We start from the raw sequence: 24,038 nt of genomic DNA, 5'->3' as shown, positions 1-24,038 counted from the left end.
AGTCTTGATTCGCAAGTACCATTGCTACAAAAATAAACAAAGACTCCATTATCCATTTTAACCATAAATTGATAAATGGAGCGGATGTTCTAATCCATTTAAAATCATGGCTATCCGATGGTCTAGACGGTTGATTATAGACTTATCAGGCGAACAAATGCCTAAAAATATTGTATATAAGCCAAACGAGAAATAGAACTACAGTATATGCACATTCAGTTCTTGCATAAAATCTGCACTATGATTATATGAACCACAGTAATAATTAGATATACAATATATATTTTTATTATACATCATATTTCATCCTGTATGTTTATTTTATCATTTAGCTATTTTAGACGCCCTGTTTAATAATGTCTCTGTTCTTTACACCGTTATTATATTACACTGTATATGTAAGTTTATACAGTCCCGAAATGACCTAAGTGTTCCGAGTGGATGATAAACCCCTTTCTTCTCACTCTGATGTAAACGTATCTGGGCCGTTATTCACGAAAACTTAAACTAAGATACAATCGAAATTTTAAGAAATACTTCCTTTCGATTGGCTGACCAGTAAAATCAATTTGGATATATCCAATGAAGTTGCAGTATTTCTTAAAATTTCGATTGTAACTTAGTTTAAGTTTTCGTGAATAAGGGCCCTGTTCTCGACAACCCATGCTCAACACTAGGCCTATGTATGATTAGTTAATAGTTTAACTTGATCTATTCTGGGCAAATTGACACCATTCATATTTTTTTTACCGGCTTATTTTATTTTGTTGTATCCACGGTATGTACGAAAGCCCAGAAGGCTCATTCCAAATTCCAAATACGAAATTTCAAATTCCAAATTCATGTCTTACCAATAAAATCGAAAATTGGCAGCCCCCCCCCCCAAATTAAATAAATTGTAATTTTACACAACTAATTAAGTGCTAGTTTACCTATCTGATGCCTGGGCCTGCCTACGAAAGCCCAGAAGGCTCATTCCAAATTCCAAATGCGAAATTCCAAATTTTCAAATGCGATCGTATAATGTGGTCGTATATTGTCGTCGCCCCCGTTTGTCCATCCGGCGTCCACAATTGCCTGTGGATGCTCTAGAGGCTAAAGTTAATATCCGATTGACTTTAAATTTATACACGGTGTTTAAGGTCATCCTATAAAAAATAAAAAACATAGTCTCAATTATCCATTTCATGATTAAATCATGAATGGAAATCAAACAGCAAATCGGAACCTAAATCAAGAGTTGATTATGGTCTGGATAAGTTAATTAATGTCTAATCAATAGTTTATATAACATTTCAGGCCTAAAGAAAGGCCTGCAATAGACAGTTTTAGCTCTTGCATAATGTATGTTTAAATGTATCTTACCGGTAGTTCTTCAGAGTGTCTGAGGATATTTTCTGCTATAGTACCACCAAATTGATTGCTGATTGTGTGTGCTTGTGAATCATTCATCAAGTTAGTTTAACAAACATCAGGAATCGGGCCACTTATAATTAATAGATAAACCATTTTTCCAGTCGTTGTTGTTTGTATTTTAGAGGAGGGCCAAAAAAAAGCCCCCCTCAGTCAACAGATTGAATAAATCGCTCCCCTAAAAAAGCTCTCCCAGTTTCGATAAGAAAAGTGATTTAGAAATAAAGGAGAGTGATCTAATAATATTAAGGAGAGTGATTAGTTGTGTGCATGTTAGCAGGGCCATTCCTGGTTTCATAAATGATAATAAACCCCTCATGACTTTCTAATGGAGAGCGATTTTCATTTTTAAGGAGAGGGAGAAAAACCTCCCCTCTGTCGACATTCAGGTGAGCGGCAGACGCTCGAGAGTGTTCGCTCGCCTTAAAAAACTGACTGATTTTAACCCCCTTCTCTAGTCATTATCAATCAATGATCAAAAATATCACATGACAATATATACATGTAAAAAAAAACAACACTTGATCAACCAATGTCAAGTTAAAAAAAACAACAAAACAATGTATAGAAAATAAATATATTTTTATAGACAAATCATATTATTTGACAGTGTTATTAAAAATATAATGCTTAATATATATTAGAAGTAAACTGAAGATTGACCCTGGTAAATATTTGGCAATTTGACATTGTTCAATAAACAATAATGCTAAATATAGATTAGAAATAAATCGAATGATCATCTAGGATAAAGAGAGAGTGAGAGAGAGAGAGAGAGAGAGAGAGAGAGAGAGAGAGAATTGGGGTTTAATGTCCACTCAACACAAACAAGGTCATTTTGGGACTAACGTATGGTTTGATTTTATTCAATAATTCGCTTGCGCGTATGGGTCTTTAGCAGTATGGGTCTTTAGCAGTGTGAGGAAACCAGAGGACACAGAGAAAACCCATGAGGTTGGACAGGCATGCCTACTCCTTGTCATGTACAACCGGGGAATCGAAACCCCGCCAGTTGACTCAATGACAGACTTAATGATAAAGCATGCAGCCATCCAACCCCCCTCATCTAGGATAAAGTCTCCAATCCGTCATTTGATAAATTGTTAATCTCCTGGAAACATCATGGAGCCACAGTGGCTCAGTGAGTAAGACAGTGGTGTGTAAGACATCAGCTTTGTTAATCTGGCGGTTCTTGTTCGATCTCAGTGTTGAAAAAGTTCATCAGGATTTTCCGACGTGGTTCGCCCTTGTCAGTGGTGCAGGACGGGGGCCCTCGCAAGAGACAACGTATAGTTGTTTGGATGGGAAGAAAAACCAAGGTCCTCTGTACACAGTGAGAGAGAGAGATGGGGTTTAACGTCCACTTGACACAAACTAGGTCATTTCGGGACTAACATGGTTTAACTTTATTTCAATAATTCGCTTGCGCATAGGGGTCTTTAGCAGTGGGAGGAAACCGGAGGACCCGGAGAAAACCCACAAGGTTGGACAGGCGACCCTACTCCTTGTCACGTACAACCGGGGATTCGAAACCACGCCAACTGACTCAGTGACAGACTTTATGATACAGCGCACGCACGCTAACCATTCAGCCATCCAACCCCCCCTGGCAAGAGATAATGTATAGTTGTTTGGATGGGAAGAAAAACCAAGGTCCTCTGTACACAGTGGCATATATGTAAAAGAACCCTTGGCAGTTGGAATTCAATATAATTGTAATCATCATTTGATGGAAACAACAATATTGTGATGAAATGGGGTTTAACATCCTACTGCTCCTATACTGAGCTAATGAAGACGGGCAATATTGTGATAGTTGAATCTAGTGAATCAATATATTATAGTATAATTTAAATACGTAGAGACACAATTTATTCCAAGTGGTATTTATACAGTTTACCGGTTTAACCCATTTCACAGTTGAAATATAAAATAAACATTTAAAAACCAGATAAAATTCAGAGAGACTTTAAGAACTGGTTTATGTGGCGTATTATTATAGACCTATTTACACAGTTTACTGTTATAATACACATTTAATGCTTCACCAAATCTAGTACACTTATTCACGGGGGAAAGTTCTTTTGTTAAAACCAATTATCTGTTTCATGTTCTAGAATATAAGAATATTAATAATTCACAAACTACCTACTGTAAAATAGTTATATAGATCTAGAAATAGAATCTTTTTATATTTGATCTACGATTTCTAAATACGACCATTTAATTGTTCAAAATGTTTAAGATTTATTTAGTCTAACAATAAGTTCCGTCTTACGATCTACAAATGGAAAAGTTTTATTTGACCCGAATTATCTTTTGTTGTGGAAATAATTGTTATTTTTTATATACCAGTAAGTTTGAATACAGAAAACAGTTTTAACTTGTAATACTAGAATATATAAACCCATACTAAAGCACAGAGAATATAATAAAGTTATGAATATTATACAAAACGATATTCAAATAAAGTTTATTCCACATTAAGTTACTATTGAATAGATATAATAGATATTATACAGGTGTTATATTGGATAATCTTTTAATCCAGCATGTAATCTATGAGCCAATTGCGTGTCGTACAAGATTGTGGGAAATAAAATATATGAAGAGCCCAGGGGAAGAACGACCTAAGTCACTTTTTCCAAAAACCCAGTTAATGGCGCCATCTGGTAGCAAATTGTATAAGCTTTCTGTGGAACAATCAATATCAGGTAAAATCATGTGGCGTTAAATCGAACCAGGGCTTTCTGTAATTGCCTGCCAGTTGTGTTAAGCATTCTCGTCTATAAGGTTTCAACGTTTTATGCGGAAAGACAAAAATGTGACTTAGATCGTTCTTCCCCTGGATTCTTCATATAGCAAAAAAATATCGTTCCAAGAATGGTTTGTTTCCGTTCAGTATTTACAAAGATATGATGAATTAAAAATTTCACAACAATCAGCATCCACAGAAATGAAATGAAATGGGGTTTAACGTTCTACTGTTTTGCTCCGAACTGGGCTAATGAAGACGGGCATACGCCATACAGTGTGCTATGAGGGAAATTTTGCCCGGACAGCAGCACTACAGCCTACTCTTATATCGAATTCCAACTGTCAAGGGATCTTTTACGTGCACGCCAATGTGTACACGGGACCTCGGTTTTCCATCCCATCCGAACGACTAGACAGCTGTCTTTGTCAGGCCCTCCGTCCTGCATCACTGACAAGGGGAAACCACGCCAGAAAATCTGGATGAACTTTCTCGGCCAATGCAGGGATCGAACACCCGACCTCCAGGCTAGCGAGCCAGCGTCTTACCCACGTGATCTCCCAGCATCCACAGACAACATATAGGATATGATCAACACAAGGCAGTGCCACCTATTCATTTTCGCTGAAATCTTTTGATGGTCCTCTTTAGCCCAGTCAGAGCAGAACAGTAGGACGTTAAACCCCATTTCATTTTCGATTGCTTTTGTATTATGCAAGGAACGATTAGTTTAAACATTTTTTATTGACAGATATCAGAAAGATCAAGCACAAGTTTCAAAAACTTAGAGTAGCCCTTTCCATACATATTGTTATAATCCAAACCAGGAGGTGATCTTCATATATTTAGAACTTTGTTTTCTTGATTAAACGTTAAATAATCAAAGTTTAATGTTAATTCAAGATGCATTACGTAAGATTTAGATAAAAGAGAGAGAGAGAAATGGGGTTTAACGTCCACTCAACACATACTAGGTCATTTCGGGACTAACATATGGTTTAATTTTATTTACATAATTCACTTGCGCGTAGGGGTCTTTAGCAGTGGAAGGAAACCGGAGGACGAGGAGAAAACCCACGAGGTTGGACATCCAACCCCCCTGCAATAGACAGATTTAGCTCTTACATAATGCATCTTTAGAGTGTATGTCTAGAAGTATTATCCGATGGCGATCAGCAATATTAATATCGGACAAATAAATCACATGGGTTTTTAAAAATTTTGTAGAGAAGTGCTGATTTATTAATCACAATACTATCGACTAATAGCATAACATAATAAATTTTGTGGCGATTGTGGTCTTCAAACAATTTGTTTGGTATTTTTTATACATTTGAAGTTTGTTAATATATTTTAAAATAAGGCACTTAACATAACTTGGTATAACGATGGGTGAGCAGAACGGAGGGTATCCCCGGGCAACCATTTCAGGGGGCATTGAATCAAAGAGTAGTATAACAGTGGCATGCAAAGCAGAGCAACCATTTCAGGGGGCATCCAATTTAATTACTGATGTTAACTGATATCCCTACTTAATTCAAATAAAAAGTTTATTTCATGTGTGTTGACATAAATAAATGTCTTTATTTCTCCCAATTCTCAGTATTGCTTGATGCTTTACTTGAGACTCGAGGGGCATATAATCAAGGCGCTCGCCCCTGGAATCATCAAACCTCTGCATGCCACTGTGGTATAAACTGTGGTATATCAACTATTGAAACCACTGTGGTATAATAATATCAACTATTGAAACCACTGTGGTATAATAATATCAACTATTGAAACCACTGTGGTATAATAATATCAACTATTAAAGTCACTGTGGTATAATAATATCAACTATTGAAGTCACTGTGGTATAATAATATCAACTATTGAAACCACTGTGGTATAATAATATCAACTATTGAAACCACTGCGGTATAACAATATAAACTATTGAAACCACTGTGGTATAATAATATCAACTATTGAAACCACTGTGGTATAATTATATCAACTATTGAAACCACTGTGGTATAATTATATCAACTATTGAACCCACAGTGGTATAATAATATCAACTATTGAAGCCACAGTGATATAATTATATCAACTATTGAAAAAACACAAGTTTGAATAATATAATCACAGATTTAAATAATGTCAAGATTTATCAATGTTATTAAAATACAGATCTATATTTCATTGAACAATAAGAAACGAAATGAAATAAGATCTGTGTTTTAATCAGATTAAAGATTTCTATTCGTGATATGATATAAATTTAGTATTGCAACGTATATATCAATATATTTCGTGATATGATGATATAAGTTCAGTATTGCAACGTATATATCAATATATTTCGTGAGCCTAAATGTGAAACAAACATCAAGACCCGGATCCTGATGTACCATTGACCGACTCACTACTTGAACTTTCCACGATCTTTCTAGCCCCCAGTTTCTCACGTAATCGTAACTTTGGTAGATCAGCTGAACCACTACGATTAAGTAATGTTCGAAATACTTGCACTGATGAGACATGAGTGTTACTGTTTTTAACTCTCTGAGAACCACTTTCCTTTGGAACATCCAATTTAGGGGAAGTACTTGGAGTTAAACGACTCCCTACAATGTCTGAACGTTTTGGGGGACTTGTTTTCGCAAAGTTCGGTATGGGTGGTTTAGCTTGTATTATTCTGAAACGTTCACTGGTGGGTCGGAGAGGTTTACTTCCGGTGGCCGATAACCGATCTTTGGCTGGTGAAACGTTTCTTTTTTCTTTGATAATGGGAACATGAGAGGGTCGATCCTTTTTAACAGGAGGATTGGATTTGTTGTTACGAACACTAGGTTTGTTTGATGTAGTTGATAAATTCTGTGAAGAACCTCTGCGTAAAAACGGTTTCGTTGGAGCACTATTTTTAGTATTATTATAAAGTCTACTATTAATTTGTCGTAGAGGTCGGATAGGTCGGGGTCTTTCATCCTCTGATGATTCACTTTCACTTGTACTTGATTCACTTCCTGTCTCCGAATCGGAACTAGCGTAATTAAATGAATTAAATGTGGCATTTTGTCTCCAGATTGCGTTGACGAAAGGATCTTTGATGACATCTTTTTCTTTCGTTTGTTTATTGTCTGTCGTTGTTGTTGTAGGAATCGTGACAGTACCCTGTAAACATACAATATATTCAAATATAAACAGAGAGAGAGAGAGAGAGAGAGAGATGGGGTTTAACATCCACTCAACACTAACATATGGTTCAATTTTATTTCGATAATTCGCTTCCACGTAGGGGTCTATAGCAGTGGGAGGAATCCGGAAGAATCCTGGAAAACACACATTTTTAGACAAGCGACGTTACTTCTTGTCACGTACAAGCGGGAAATCGAACTTATGCCACTTGATGCAATGACAAACCTACTGATCCAACACGTACGTGTAAACAATCAGCCACCCAACCCCCCATATATAAACATATAAATAGAATATATTCATGGCATGTTCAGGTCTGGGTATAATTATCGTCCACTCAACACAAACTAGGTCATTTCGGGACTAACATATGGTTTAATTTTATTTCAATAATGCGCTTGCGCGCAGGGGTCTTTAGCAGTGGGAGCAAACCGGAGGACCCGGAGAAGACCCACAAGGTTTGACAGACGACCCTAATCCTCGCCACATTCAACCGGGGAATTGAAACCATGCCAGTTGACACACTAACAGACCCTATGATACAGCATGCACATGCTAACCATTTGCCCATCCCTACACCTTGGGATCGAAACCATGTCAACTCGCCAACTGAGATTCTGAAGACCAACACAACCACATGTGTTTTTTAGCTTTTTCTTTCCAGTGCAATTTCAGGTGTTGTATATATATATATATACATCATCTAGATTACCCACACACTAGAAGAGTCCCATGACATGCAGCCTTGATCATCAGGACACTGTATACCACTAACATACAATTCTAAATTTTGCTATAAACTACTCAAGTAACTATCGCTCATTCTCCACAAAATTCTAAAGAAATAGTGCCCACAGATTTCATAAACGACTCAAAACAACTACCATACATCATTCTCTACATGACCCTAAAGTTATAGTGCCCACAGATTTCATAACAATTCTATAAATTTCAACCTTTCATCAATCTGATTAAAACACAGATCATATTTCGTTTTGCTTTTTATATTTCAAAATTTTGTTTTACTTGTCTTTACTACACAAGGATCTGGAAGAGTTCTTATCATTGACGTGTTCTGAATGGTATGAGGAATTAGTCAATGAAACAGTTTGTTATGGCCTAGAAACATCAACGCTGATTGATTAATCAATGCCTGACGTCATAGGGTCAAAAGCCGCTCATATGATCCCTGATGCGACCTCCCAGTACAACTGGTGTAGGCTATCGGAAGTATAAAAAACGAAATGAAATATAGATCTGTATTTCAATCAGATTGACCTCTCATCATCATAAAAACTTAATAAATGGAGAATATTTGTCGTTTTAGAGTGAATAACATATTTTATTTCATCGAGAAGCAAGAAAACTTATATTTTCACGAATGCGTAGCATGAGTGAAAATATAAACGTTTTCTTGCTTAGAAATGAAATAAAACATGTTATTCACGACAAAACGACAAATGTTCTATTTATTTTATGATTTTACAATCATTTTAGGTAAAAACAGCTAGCCAGTGGAATAACACTTTTATTTCACTGATAAAACGCGGTATTCCACTACTGATCATAAAACAAATAGTAATATATCTCACCAAATCATGTTAATATTATGGGTAAAAGTGGGTACTTTAAGAAGGCCTTCATTTATTTTTAAAAGAAATGAAATGGGGTTTAATGTCCTACTGTTCTGCTCCTATACTGGGCTAATGAAGACGGGCATACGCCATACAGTGTGCTATGAGGGAAACTTTGCCCAGGCAGCAGCATTATCGCCTACTCTTAGATCGAATTCCAACTGCCAAGGGATCTTTTACGTGCATTCCAATGTATACACGGGAGCTTGGTTTTTTGTCTCATCCGAAGGACTAGACAGCTGTCCTTTTCAGGCCCTCCATTCTGCACCACTGACAAGGGGAAACCACGTCAGAAAATCCCGATGAACTTTCTCGGCCAATGCAGGGATCGAACATGCGACCTCCAGGCTAGCGAGCCAGCGTCTTACCCACCTAGCCACAGAGGCTCCATTATTAAAAGAATTATTTAAATTGGTTACTAACTCTTACATACAAATATAAACATTAGATGCTTCGGATAATGCACCATCAAAATATTGTCAGGTCTAGTCCATGAAACAGGGGTATGGTGTACAGGTATGGTCAAGGGTTGGGGTATGGGACTGGCCAGGGAGATAGGATATGGGGCTGGTCCAGATATTGGGGTATGGGACTGGTCATGGGGATGGGGTATGGGACTGGTCCTGATATTGGGGTCTGGATCTGGTCAAAGGGGATGGGGTATGGGATTGGTTGGGAGATAGGATAGGGGATTGGTTGGCGGATTGGATATGGGATTGGTTGGGGGATTTGGTATGGGACCCGTCGGGGGATTGGGTATGGGTCTGGTCCGGGGGATTGGGTATGGTACTGAGGAATATATACCTAGTCTATTAAAGGACAATATTGGTGCCAGTCATTATCATATATGTGATAGAACTGGTTAAACACATTCCAAATATTATTTTATCACAGAGATCATTGCTACGATAGATGAGTAATCAATGTTTCAACAATCTGAGGTGACGAACACAAAAGGAAAACACGAGTTATCCCTCTATATAACTGATTGAAGTGACAGGTGATAACAGGTACATGGGCGAATTTCTGCCCACTAATAATTCCTTTGAAGACCAAAAGTTGTTGTGTGAGACTGTGAAAGGATATCTGACAATTCACAAAAAAAATTGACTAGATAAGGGAACATGAAAGAAAAATAGAAAAAGTCTGTGCATTACCATGTTTTTATGAGGATAGAATGAATAAACATGCGTGAATGTACAGGCTGTTTCTATTTTATTTGTGTTCTCTTATCTAATGACATTCAATTACTTTTTTGAATTGAAAGATATACTCTTACAGTCTCATATAACAACTTTTGGTCTTCGAAGGAATTATTAGTGAGCAGAAATTCGCCCATGTATCTGTTATCACTCATCACTTCAGTCAGTTATATAGAGGGATAACTCGTGTTTTCCTTTTGAGTTCGTCATTTCCGATTGTTTAACCAGTTCTATCACATATGTGATAGTGACTGGCACCAATATTGTCCTTTAAGTTTTAGTATGTAACAAGTGCTATTTTATTTTTGCCTCCCCTTCTCCTTCAAGATCCTGTAATCAATACTAATTACCATCACCAATATATCATGCCCAAGCCAAGCTATCTTAATAAATATAAATTATTATTTAGAACCATCATCCTACGATTTCTATTTATATAGCAAGCAGTGAAACAAATATCATGCTTTTATCACCTTGTTTTTTTACATTTTTCTTCTTGGAGTCTGTAAATTTACAATAATAAAGAATTCATTGAACATCTATATACATATATAGACACGTTTTCTTGACAAAATTATCATGTTATTAAATTTATGTCAATTGAATATAAATGAAATTGGGTTTAACGTGTTCTGCTCCAACTGGTGTATGCCATACAGTGGGCTATGAGGAAAATATTGACAGGGTTCTTGTACTTAAAATATTTATATATATCACCTTCAAAGTAATTAATAGCTGTTTAACATCCACTGACACAAACTAGGTCATTTCGGGACTAACACATGGTTGAATTTTATTTCAATAATTCGCTTGCGCGTATGGGTCTTTAGCAGTGGGAGGAAACCGGAGGACCCGGAGAAAACCCACGAGAGATAGGGAGAGAGAAATGGGGTTTAACGTCCACTTGACACAAACTAGGTCATTTCGGGACTAACATATGGTTCAATTTTATTTCCATAACTAGGTCATTTCAGGACTAACATTTGGTTCAATTTTATTTCCATAATTCGCTTACTTGTAGGGGTCTTTAGCAGTGGGAGGAAACCGGAGGTTCCGGAAAAAACCCACGAGGTTGAACAGGCGACCCTCCTCCTTGTCACGTACATCCTGGGGAATCGAAAGCACGCCAGTTGACTCAATGACAGGCCTTATGATACAACGCGTATGTGCTAACCATTCAGTCATCCCAACACACACCCACCCACACACACAAAGGTCATTTTAGCAAAGCATATTTAATAGACAGCAGTAATATACAACATATGCTTATTGCTGTTCAAAACACCATGGAAGCATGTGTAGCCGGGGTGTTGGAATAAATTTTAACATTTTTAAAATCACAAAGTGCATAATAAAATTGACGTGTTGTAGAAATATAAAAGTAGATCAAATATGTTGTACTTACCACATTATAGCTACCTTCTGATTGGGTTATAATTTCTACCATTTCATCTGACCAACCAATCATTGTTGCAAACTTCTGCATAGTTTGTAAAATATCTCCTGAAGTGAAAATAATGGCCGGTTTTACATCAATATCAAGTTAAACAAGTCAACAGTGAGGCTGATGTCCCCCGCCGAAATCCCAAAATAAATAGATGACACATATTAATTAATCGCACATTTATTTTTTTCAAAAGTATCGAGCAATCATACTGATTATCAACTATACACTCTCTATCAGATAGAATCAAATTTATCTTATCCCAAAGCAACAACAAAGGAAATTGCTTATCTCTGCTTAGCGTTAGCTTGATATGTTAATCATTGAACTCAGTCAAGATGAACATCTACATCAAGTTTAAACATTCTACCTCAATTAGAAGCAGAGTTGTTATGTTCCAAAGTCTTGACTAATCAAAATGCTTATCGCTCCCTAGCCTAATCAGAAAATGCTCATTATCGAACTTAGTCAAGGTATTGATGTAATGAAACTACGCACCAAGTTTCATCACTCTCACTTAATTAGAACTAAAGTTATCGTGTAACAAAGCATCAACCAATCAAACTGCTTATCTCTGCTTACCCTAAGCAGAAAAGCTCATCTTCGCATTCCATCAAGGCATTGACCTCATAAACACCTACACCAAGATTGAACATTCTAGCTCTATGAGAATGAGAGTTATTGTGTCCCAAAGTCTCGGCCAATCAAATTGCTTATCGCTCTGCTTACCCTGAGCAGAAAATGCTCATTATCGAACTCAGTCAAGGTATTGATGTAATGAAACTACGCACCAAGTTTCAGCACTCTAACTTAATTAGAAGTAAGGTTATCGTGTCCCAAAGCATCAACCAATCAAACTGCTTATCTCTGCTTACCCTAAGCAGAAAATGCCCATCTTCGAACTCCATCAAGGCATTGACCTAATAAATACCTACACTAAGACTGAACATTCTAGCTCAATTAGAAAGAGAGTTATTGTGTCCCAAAAAGTGTGACGGACAAAAGACGGGGGACAAAAAATAATAAGGAAAGGACTCTGTCATTTTGAGATTAACATGGGTTATTGTATTTAAACCATGTCTAGGGTTCATTTACGTGTAATCCAAGTGTTAGCGTTCAATTTTAGTCCCATTCCAATGATCAGGCAACAATTTTCTTGTCTCATTCCAGTAACTTGGCAATACTTTCCTTGACTGGGCAATAATGTCTTTGCCTCATCCCAATGAATTGACAAAACTTTCCTTGCTTCATCCCAGTGACTACAGCCAACACTTTCCTTGTCTCAGCCCAGTGACTACAGCCAACACTTTCCTTGTCTCATCCCAGTGACCAGGCAACAGTTTCCTTGTCTCATCCCAGTAACTTAACAACAGTTTTGTTGTCTCATCCCAGGGAATAAGACCATGAACCTGGCCCTACCAAGTAGGAAATGGAGGAGAAAATCTGGAAATTCTTCTTGGCCCACTGCCTTGATTAACTCCTGGGAAACTCTTGTATGGTTGTTTATGATAGCTGGTGTCATTGTCTATACAGGACAATACTATGGGATATTATTTTGAACCCCCCATGTCGTCATTATTGTAAGCAAATATCTACATATTACTAAGACAGATTACAAAACAACTTTTATCCAAAATGAACAACTGGTAATAAAATATATTATAGTAATTGGAACATAATAAAATAACACACTTTTATCTATTTGTGTATATATGTAGGGGTTACAGTGGTTCAGTGGTCTAAGTGAGTAAGATGCTGGCTGGCTAGCCTGGAGTTCGCTTTCGATCCCTGGATTGGTAGATAAAGTTCATCCAGATCTTCGGATGCAGGACGGATGGTCTGACAAGGACAGCTGTCTAGTCGTTCGGATGGGATGAAAAACCAAGGTCCCGTCTCTACACATTGGCGTGCACATAAAAGATCCCTTGACAGTTAGAATTTGATATTAAAGTAGACCATAGTGCAACTGTCCGAGCAAAATTTCCCTCATAGCACACTGTATGGCATATGCCCGTCTTCATTAGCCCAGTTCAGAGCAGAACAGTAGGACATTAAATCCCATTTCATTTCATTTGAATATGCTTGATAACAACTTGTGAAATCTGGTTGAAACGTCACAGTTTCATAAACTATAGTAATTGTTATTCAATAAAAATGAGCAACTGTTAATAAAATATTTATATGACGTTACCTTCAGCTACAACATCTTTAGTTCTACGATGATGTCTAAATGGACCAACAACATCTCTATTAAACAATATTCTAGGTACCTGCCATCTTACGGAATCTATTATACCAGCAAACGGTTGAACCTGATAATCATAGAAAATAATTCATGTTTCAGCGCCAAGCAAGAGGGAGAAACTGGGTTTAATGTGAAGTCAACACAAACTAGGACATTTCGGGACTAACATATGGTTCAATTTGATTTCAATAATTTGCTGTGGGAGGAAACCGGAGGAACAGAAGACAACCCACAAGGTTGGACAGGCAACCTTACACCTTCTCATGTACTTGCGAGGAATCGAAACCATGCCACTTTACTCAATGACAGATCTTATGATGCAACGCGCATTCAGCCACTCAACCCCCCTTCAGCGCCAAGCAGAGAGGCAAATTTAATGGAATTGGGGTTTACTTTTCGGCACCAATCAGGCTAATGAAGATGGTCAGATGCCAAGCGGTGTGCTATGAGGGAAATTTTGCCCGGCCAACAGCATTTCTGCCTACTCATCATTGGATGCCAACTGCCAAGGATGATTTTAAGTGCAAAACAATGTGTACACAAGGAACTCAGTTTTCTGTTGAAATCCCAGAAAACTATCCCAAAAGATGGTTTAAAACTATTCTCGAAACTCAAAAAAATGCAAATCAGAAAACTGAAGTGGGGTTTAACCAGGCGTGTCAACTAACCTGTTTTTTCCGTGAGGCTCACGGATTCGGGACCTTTCTCCCGATCTCCTGTGCAGGAGGAATTTTCTCACGGAAAATGGCCATATGGCCGATTCTAGTTTTACTTTTTCAAAGGGAGGTAACTTCCTTACTTCCGTTTCATAAATCGACCTCATGATTGGCTGAATTTGACCGGAAACTTATAATTCCGGTAATACGTACGCTTGACTGCCCAACGTGTGTTTATGAATTGTTTGGAGTAAATAAAGTAAATGATATCAGAGTAAATGAGCGTACCAAATAAAATAGAGACCTGTACAAGGTTCTTTCCATAACCATCATTCTATCCCATGGCTAGTAAAAGCATGTCTATGCGATTTTGACAATTCTCCGGCAATGAGTAAACATTTCATGCCACGTAACTTTAGCGTGAAATCTGAAGCCATTGACTGAAATTTAGCCGACTTTTAATCTGCGATTTTGGATTACATTTCCAGTTAAATATATTACTAGCGATTGTATTACAATACTTTGATATCAATCACAATATATGCAAATAATCTGACTCAAAAGTTATCTAAATATAAGCGCAACTACCATTTATGTACGGGAGACACTTGCGGGAAAATACCGCTCTGACGTCACGTTTCCGGGGATTCCATTCACGCGATTGCAGCCATAGAAAACGGGATTTATCGGTTGTGCAGATTAAAATTTGCTACTTAAAATTACGACTAAATGTAGCCTGCTTTTTATCTGATATTATCAAGATTATAAATATTTTATATATTATCATTCAAATTATTACGATTTTCATAAGTTTTAACTGGCTATTATTCGCGGATTTGAGTTGTAAAATTTTAATTTGTTGTACAACCGATTCTTATTTATTTTGATATGACTGAAAACACATTTTGGACTACCGTATTAAAGTCTTTTGGGTAACATTTTATCTATATTTTCACAAAATATTTCAAAATTTTTTTTTTTCTGTCATTTAAATTATTGACCCGAAACCCAAAAGGAATTTTCATTTGTTCATTGTTGTATGCAGCAAAAACGAGTGCACGGTGTAAAAAGTACTAAAGTATTAGCCTATGATTAAAAAAAAAGAAGTTATTGGATGAAAAAAAAAATCTCCTGGATTCTCCTGTTTTTTCATATCTGGTCTCCTGTTTTTTCATACCTGGGGATTGACACGTCTGGGTTTAACGTCCTACTGTTCTGCTCCAACTGGGCTAATGAGGACGGGTATACACCATAAAGAGTACTATGAGGGAAATTTTGCCCAGACAGCAGCTCTATAGCCTACCCTTATATCGCATTCCAACTGGCAAGGGATCTTTTATGTGCATGCCAATGTGTACACGGGAACTTGATTTTTTTCCCATCCAAATGACTAGATAGCTGTCCTTGTCAGGACCTCTGTTATGCACCATCTGAACAATATGTTGCCAGGCTCTCTATCCTGCACCACTGACAAGGGGAGAACCACCCCGGAAAATCCTGATTAACTTTCTTGGCCAACGCAGGGAATGAACCCGGGACCTCCAGGTTAGCCACAGTCTATCGCATGGAATTGTTGGGTGGTAATAGGCAGAGGTGTATCATTCTTCCGAATTCAAAATCCTGGAGAATAATTTGTTATCTATAAATAGATGACCCACCTCTAAAGATGTTCCCATCACCAGGACTATATCAGCTTGTAACATATCTCTTAAATGGTAGTAAAATTTACGAGGTAAGTCTTCACCAAAAAACACTATATCAGGTTTAACCATTCCCTGTTGTAAAAAAACAAAACATTAGGTTTAAAAATTCCCTGGTTGTAATATAACACAACATCATAAAAATGTGACTTTTTATAGAGCGTTCATTCCATATACATAAAAGTAATGCTCATGGCACATATTTGGCTCTTCACTAACAAAACTAAGTCAATACATTAAACATGAAAAATAACGCAGTGCACCTATTTTTTTATTATGTACAAATTTGAATATTTTGTTGACACATAATTTTTAATTATAGTCTGCTTAACCAATAAGAGTTATGCCCCTTTATTTTTAGTAACAATCCCAACACTGCATCATAGTTAATGGAAAGCCATTGAAAATAAAGATAGAGTAGTTACAGGTTTTGTGTATAAGTCAGGGTATGCCTACTACTCATGGCCTACTCTAATATCGAATCAAAACTGCCAAGGGATCTCTTATGAGCACTACCTTACCAGCCTGAAATGAACATATCGTAACATCAGTTATTGTTCTTCATCACGAACCATGCTATATTAAAATATTCTATTATTAAAAGTTTTGCTATTCTTAGTCTTGTCGTGCGACGACTGATGTTTCAAAGTCTGAGATGGACAGATTCTAAGTGGATACGAAATGAAATGAAAGGGGGTTTAACGTCCTACTGTTTTGCTCCGAACTGGGCTAATGAAGACGGGCATACGCCATACAGTGTGCCATGAGGGAAATTTTGCCCAGACAGCGGCACTACGGCCTACTCTTATATCGAATTCCAACTGTCAAGGGATCTTTTACGTGCACTCCAATGTGTACACGGGACCTCGGTTTTTCGTCTCATCCGAATGACTAGACAGCTGTCCTTGTCAGGCCCTCCGTCCTGCATCACTGACAAGGGGGAACCACGCCGGAAAATCGGGATGAACTTTCTCGGCCAATGCAGGGATCTCTAAGTGGATACACGTAAGAACAAATGATCTGAGAGGTTGACGCAATCTGATTAAAATACAGATCTATATTTCGTTTTGTTTTTTTATACTTTCGATGGCCTACACTACATTAAGATCTGAATACTTGTACTGGGAGGTCACGTCAGGGGTCATACAAGCATTTTTTTACCCTATGACGTCAGACATTGATTAATCAGTGTTGACGTTTCTAGGGATTTACCCACAGTTCCCTGCAAAGTGCACCAAGAACTCACCGTAACAGACCGTTTCAATGGCTAATCCCTCACTTCAACTAGAATGCCTGTTATATAACAACTCTTCCAGATCCTAGTGTAGTAAAAACAAGTGAAACGAAATAGGATCTGTGTTTTAATCAGATTGAGGTCGACAGATAATAAATTCTAGACAATACTTACAGAACAAGATGTCTTCTTACATTTTGGTATTTTATCATCTAATATTCTATCCTACCAAAAAATACACAATATTTATAGAAATAAACATGTCATATTTCAGAATTCTGTATTAAGAAATAAAAGGTAATGGCCAAAAACAAATTATACTCTCACAACTGTCCACAAAATTAAGAGAAATTACCAACTTATGGAAGCACATAACAATTTGCTATGATAATATTTTCAAAAACTCAAACAAAACAACCGATTTAGCAATAACCTATAAGTGAATATTGAGCATATATGAGAGGTTAATTCAGATAATATGATATATGCTATATAGGGAGAGAAATGGGATTTAACTTCCACTTGACACAAACTAGGTCATTTCAGGACTAACATATGGTTCAATTCTATTTCAATAATTCAATTGCGAGTAGGGGTCTTTAGCAGTTGGATGAAATTGGCGGACCCAGAGTAAGCCTGCAAGGTTGTACAGGCAACCCTATCTTGTCATGTACAAACAGGAAATCGAAAAAACTCCACTTCACTCAATGACAGACCCTGTGATCTTATGTGAACACGCTAACCACTAGGCCACCCAATCCCCTGAATATGATAAGTATATTTGTTACCTTGATGTCATCACCATCACATTTATATCCACATAAAGTACAAGTAGCAGTAGCAAACGTACCATGTGCTTCTACTAGTTTACTGGCTGGTATTCCTGCTACTGTTTAATACATTCAATATAAGGATTAATACAAAATTATCTCAAGTTTCCATGTAATCTTGTTATTCTGGTTAAGAATCACCACCAAAACCAATCATATTGATAAAATAATCACCACAGTTCTATGGAAAACCATTGTATGTGATTAAGCATAATAGATAATAGCAAGAGAGAGAGAGAGATAGGACTTAAGGTCCACTGACACAAACTAGGCCATTTTGGGACTAACACGTGGTTCAATTTTATTTCAATAATTCGCTTGCACATAGGAGTCTTTAGCAGTGGGAGGAAACTGAAGGACCCGGAGAAAACCCACGAGGTTGGACAGGCGACCCTAGTCCTTGTCACATACAACCAGGGAATCGAAACCACGCCAGTTGACTCATTCATTGACAGACCTTATGATACAGTGCACGTGCTAACCAAACGAGCCTCCGCCCCACCACCCTCCAGTCAGAAAGACAGTTGTTGTGATTTTGATCATTCTTTCTGACTATATTATGCTTGAAAACGACAAGATAATCATTGTAGAAACGTAGCAGGACAACGACAAGATTAAAACACAGATCCTATTTTGTTTCATTTCGTTTTCAATAGTTCAAAATTTCGTTTTACTTGTCTTTACTACACTAGGATTTGGAAGAGTTGTTATATAACCCGCATTCTGGATGATGTGAGGGATTAGCCAATCAAACGGTCTGTTACTGTGAGTTCTTGGCGTGCCATACACGGAACCGCGGGTATCCCACTAGAAACATCAACGCTGCTTGGTTAATCAAATGCCTGACATCATAGGGTCAAAGGCTGCTCTTATGACTTTTGACGCAACCTTCCAATACAACCAGTCAGATTTGTATGTAGGCCATCGAATGTATAAAAAAACCGAAACGTAATATAGATCTGTATTTTAATGAGATTGATATTTATACATACATCTTTCTAGGCCATCAATATTCTGTGTGTACATGCGTAGTAATAATCCCTTCTCGTATAAAACTCGAACAAAATAATGGATATAGTTGGGTCTGTAATTGCCTAAACTGGGAAACAATTCTTTAGCTAGTGTGAAGAAAGGTTTTGGGTTTCTGTGGAAGTAGTCGATATCAAATATGGCCTCTGGGTAGGGTATCCGATACTGCTGTAGATTATCGTATAAACCAGTACCTGGAGTTCTGAAATATACAAATCACATTTTAACTAATCTAATATACACCATCTAATAATATACACCAGGCCAAGAGTTCACAAAACATTCTCAGACTTAAGTTAAGAATTTACTCAACTATTGCCCTTTATAAAACTTTTGTTGTTTTAATGTATGAAATACATCAATAAGAAACAATGTGCAGAATGGTATGTTTCTGGATTAAAGATATTTCTTATAAACAGTGATTGAAAGTTGAGTAAATTCTTATCTTAAGTCTGAGAATGCTTTGTGAAACCAATTTTAATGGACTTGTTTTATGGCCAAATGACATTGTTATCATTTATCACTGACAAACAATATGCCTGGTCAAACTAAAGATTAGTTGATTATAAGATCATTTTTTAGAGCAAAACACACACTCAGTACAAATTAGGTCATTTTGGGACATCTTTAGCAATGGGAGGAAAATGGAGGGAGGACCCAGAGAAAACCACGAGCTGAGACAGGTGACTCTAGGCCTAATCCTTGTCACAAAGAAGCATGGATCAAAACCATGCCCCTCGATTCAATGACAGATAATATGATCTAAAGCTCACATATTGGACCATTCACCCCTACCCATCGTCACGGTGGCTAAGTGGATATAAGATGCTGGCTCGCTAGCCTGGAGGTCGGGTGTTCGATCCCTACATTTGCCGAGAAAGTTCATCAGTGATGCAGGACGAAGAGTCTGACAAGGACAGCTGTCTAGTCATTCAGATAGGATGAAAAAACGAGGTCCCGTGTACACATTGGTGTGCACGTAAAAGATCCCTTGACAGTTGGAATTCAATATAAGAGCAGGCCATATTGCCGATGTCTGGGCAAATTTTTTTCATAGCACAGTGTATGGTGTATGCCCGTCTTCATTAGCCCAGTTCAGAGCAGAATAGTAAGACATTAAACCCCATTTCATTTCATTTTTCCTCCTACCCCTGTCTGTTCTGTTGACTATACTGCAGATTAGGCAGATAACGCTAATCCTTGTCATATAAAAGCTTGGAATCAAAACCACGCCACTTGATTCAATGACAGATCTTATGATCTAAAGTGCACTCGCTACACCACTCAACCACCCAACCCTAACTGTTAACGTACCTGAAATCCGGTATACCACTTGGTGTACTAATACCAGCACCTGCTACAACTACTACATTCTGTATCTGATTATCTTTAAATATATTCGCTACATCTTGTAAACTACGAATATTTAATCTTCCGCTGTTTCCCGTACAAAATCCTCTCCTACACAAATCAAAACAACAACAAAATAAATCACACAATGTTTCAGCAACTATTTGAAATCTTAACAAATATGTATTCTTAAACTTAAAGATACATTATGGAAGATAAGATAAAAAGCTGGCAGTTCTCATTTTAATATTTAAAAACTTGATAATGTAAAGGGAATATGTCACTGTTAACGGTGCACGATAATAAAAAAAGTCCATTTTTGTGGTTAATCATCAATGGACGTTGAACAGCAGATCGGATTCAAATCCAATAAAAATTGGAAACATAAGATGGCATCGAGAGTTGATTATGATCTTTTGATGTTAATTGATGTCTAATTAATACTTTATATAACATTTCAAGCCGAAAGAAAGACCTGCAATAGGCAGATTTAGCTCTTGCATAATGTATGTTTAAGCTAAAATAACATAAAACAGGATTAGATCACATAAGTCAAGGCATCAATGAAATGAAATGATTCTTAGCCCGTTAACTGCGTAGGGCGTTATATAAGTCCTGGACAACTGCCACTCACCGTGTGTAGGACGTAATATAACGCCCTGGAGGTATTTTCCCCAACCTATTCTTCGAACATACGATCTCAGCATGTGTAGGACATTATATTACGTCTGGTCGAGGAAATCTAATTGAAGGGAGACAACTCTATTTACCATTAGTTTTAATATGGTTTTAGGCTACTATAGTTCGTATTAATACAAAGGTCCAAAAATGACGTTTTTCGTCAAATTAATTACACAATAGGGGGTAGTCAACATTTTAAAAACTACAAAGTTACGGTGTTAAAGGCACTACTGAACTGGTTCCTGTTGTTTTGAATTTTGTGCCAGACAACAATGAAAAGATAAAATGACAGGCACCAGGCCCACAAGTTGACAAAACTTTCTTAGACTTAAGTTAAGAATTTACTCAAAATTGTTCGCCTTATTGTAGCTCTTTATAAAACTTTTGTTGTTTTAATGTATCAAATACATCAATAAGAAACAATGTGCAAAGTTTTGTGTTTCTGGATCAAAGATGTTTCTCATAAACAGTGACTGAAAGTTCAGTAAATTCTTAACTTAAGTCTGAGAATGTTTTGTGAAACCTAGGCCAAATGGATTGTGTAAAGACAAAAGTCTGTCATATATTTTCAGGCTTGTTCTTAACAAAACTGTCAATGAAATCTGGTTACAATACCTGTGTGATATCTTGCATCAACGAAACAGACAGTTCAAGTTCAACTTATAGATTTTATGGTAGGAAAATGAAATGATGAAAATGAAAAGAAATGGGGTTTAACTTCCTACTGTTCTGCTCCGAACTAGGCAAACGAAAATGGGCATACGCCATACATGATACAGTGTGCTATAAGGGAAATTTTGCCCGGACAGCGGCTCTACTGCTTACTCTGATATCGAATTTCAACTGTCAAGGGATCTTTTACATGCACGGCAATGTGTACACGGGACCTCAGTTTGTCATACCATCCGAACGAGTAAACAGCTGTCCTTGTCAGACCCTCCGTCCTGCATCACTAACATGGGGGAACCACGCCAGAAGATCTGGATGAACTTTCTCAGCCAATGCGGGTATCGAACAGCCGCCATCCAAGCTAGCGAGCCAGCACCTTACCAACATAGCCACGTAATGCTTTTTGGAAAATAATGGTTTTTTTAGTTGATCATAAAATATTTTATAATGATAAGGCTTTGTACTTCAATATCTATTAGGCCTACCTGGTTGTAGGGTGTTTGTTATTTGTTGATTGTTTTGGTTTTTCTCTGATACCCAGATTTCTGAAACCTGAAACTAACGATATTTCAGACTGGGTTTTATATATTGGGCTACTCTTGGATTGAAATGCTCTAATTTGAGCCTTTGTGTTACCATTGGTTGAATTTCTAGCTGTGGCTGTGTCTGTTAGCAATGACTTGCCCTCTGAAATGAAAGAGAAGTAGGGAGTTTAACGAACGAAAATAATGTAAATATTGAAAATAAGTGGCTATGATATCGTTTTGTGGGGAGTATTTATGCAAATCAAAACGTCTAGATTGAACAAAAAACATCTGAGTGAATCGACAGAGGTTTGATTGCCTGACATTACTACAAATTGTTGAAAAAAAAACGCAGTGGATATTTAACCGTATACGGCATTTTACTTTATTTACTATTTTGCCGTACACTTCCGTTTAACATGCGCAGTTCTCTGATACCTGGACTTAGCAGTTTTCACTTTGGCAATGATGCCAGCTATTTCGCCGTCTGACATTAACCCATAACCCAAAACCTAACCCTACCCCAACAGTTCTATTCGTTCTTTGTCTAATATTGCTTCTTTTTCCGTTTCTTATAAAGGAACAAAAAAGTCATACTTGAATTTCTATGGTAGAAACTGGAGAATTATTTTTAAAAGAAAGTAAGATAATAAATGTAAATTGTAGAAAAGCATAGAATATTATTCTATTTTGGTCGAGGGCGCATTTCTGCGGATTTTGGTTTATGTTTTTCCCGTAAAATCGTGCTTCTGCGCGGAACTTGAAAGACGAGTTGCCAAAATGGTGGAATATATCTGTACTTTCCGCCATTTTGAATCAGAAACGATGTATGGTAAAATAGCGGAAGTAGATACTTCGTAAAAAAAATGAGCTGAACAAGAGCAGGTAAAATCGAGGCTTCAACAGACATTGCATTCCTGTTTTTTTTTTCTAAATAATATATTGTCTATTTAAGTATGGTGTATGCATATATATATAATAAGCTATACGATAGATTAGAATAGAACTAGAAGTAGTAGAAGATCAGATTCCTGTGAATAAATATTTCAATTAAGTTAATTTCTGCAACACTACATATCTGTCATCACAAAATATGCAGTGCCAAAGTGCTAATGTTGTCGTCTTGAACAATGAAGGACATGAGAAATAAGGTCCATCATTCATGACTGATGAGACGCTCATGATTCATTGGCATTATTCATTGCATGATTTTGTATTTTCGGAGCTCTAGGCCTACAAATCTCTTGAAATGAACCAAATTAATTATCTAACCTTTTAATCTAGACGTAGCCGACATAATAGTTCTTCTTAGTATCATTTTCTATTTTATTAAAAACATAACGAGGCAGGAATTAAACTCTAATTTTAGAAATAATGTTTCCAAAAAAAAATAATTTAATGTTTTTAGAGGCCATAGTTACAGAAACACCTTTCATGTCTCTCAAAGAAAGACCTCTGTAACGGGAAATAACTCTCATAAATGAAGAGT

General features: G+C 37.0%; 1 protein-coding gene across 2 annotated transcripts; it reads right to left on the bottom strand.

Annotated features, from left to right (window-relative positions):
• Positions 1-1,978: 1,978 nt before the first annotated feature.
• On the bottom strand, positions 1,979-23,991 carry LOC126825260 (NAD-dependent protein deacetylase sirtuin-3). 2 transcript variants are annotated; one of them, XM_050554839.2, is made up of 11 exons: positions 23,822-23,991; positions 22,511-22,712; positions 20,640-20,786; positions 19,289-19,527; positions 18,255-18,355; positions 17,641-17,691; positions 16,191-16,307; positions 13,823-13,943; positions 11,593-11,690; positions 10,661-10,690; positions 7,223-7,327 (listed from the first exon to the last, which is right to left on the bottom strand). In XM_050554839.2, the coding sequence occupies exons 1-10, from the start codon at positions 23,865-23,867 to the stop codon at positions 10,670-10,672; spliced, it is 1,143 nt and encodes a 380-aa protein (XP_050410796.1). In that variant the 5' UTR covers positions 23,868-23,991; the 3' UTR covers positions 7,223-7,327; positions 10,661-10,669. The 2 variants fall into 2 exon arrangements, with proteins under 2 accessions (XP_050410795.1, XP_050410796.1); XM_050554838.2 differs by lacking the exon at positions 10,661-10,690 and having other exon boundaries at positions 1,979-7,327.
• Between the last annotated feature and the right edge of the window lie 47 nt (positions 23,992-24,038).

The sequence above is a fragment of the Patella vulgata genome, chromosome 6 (assembly GCF_932274485.2).
Source record: "Patella vulgata chromosome 6, xgPatVulg1.2, whole genome shotgun sequence".
Taxonomy (NCBI): domain Eukaryota; kingdom Metazoa; phylum Mollusca; class Gastropoda; family Patellidae; genus Patella; species Patella vulgata.
Note: the sequence above shows the minus strand (reverse complement) of the source record. Positions and strands in the feature narration are given on the sequence as shown.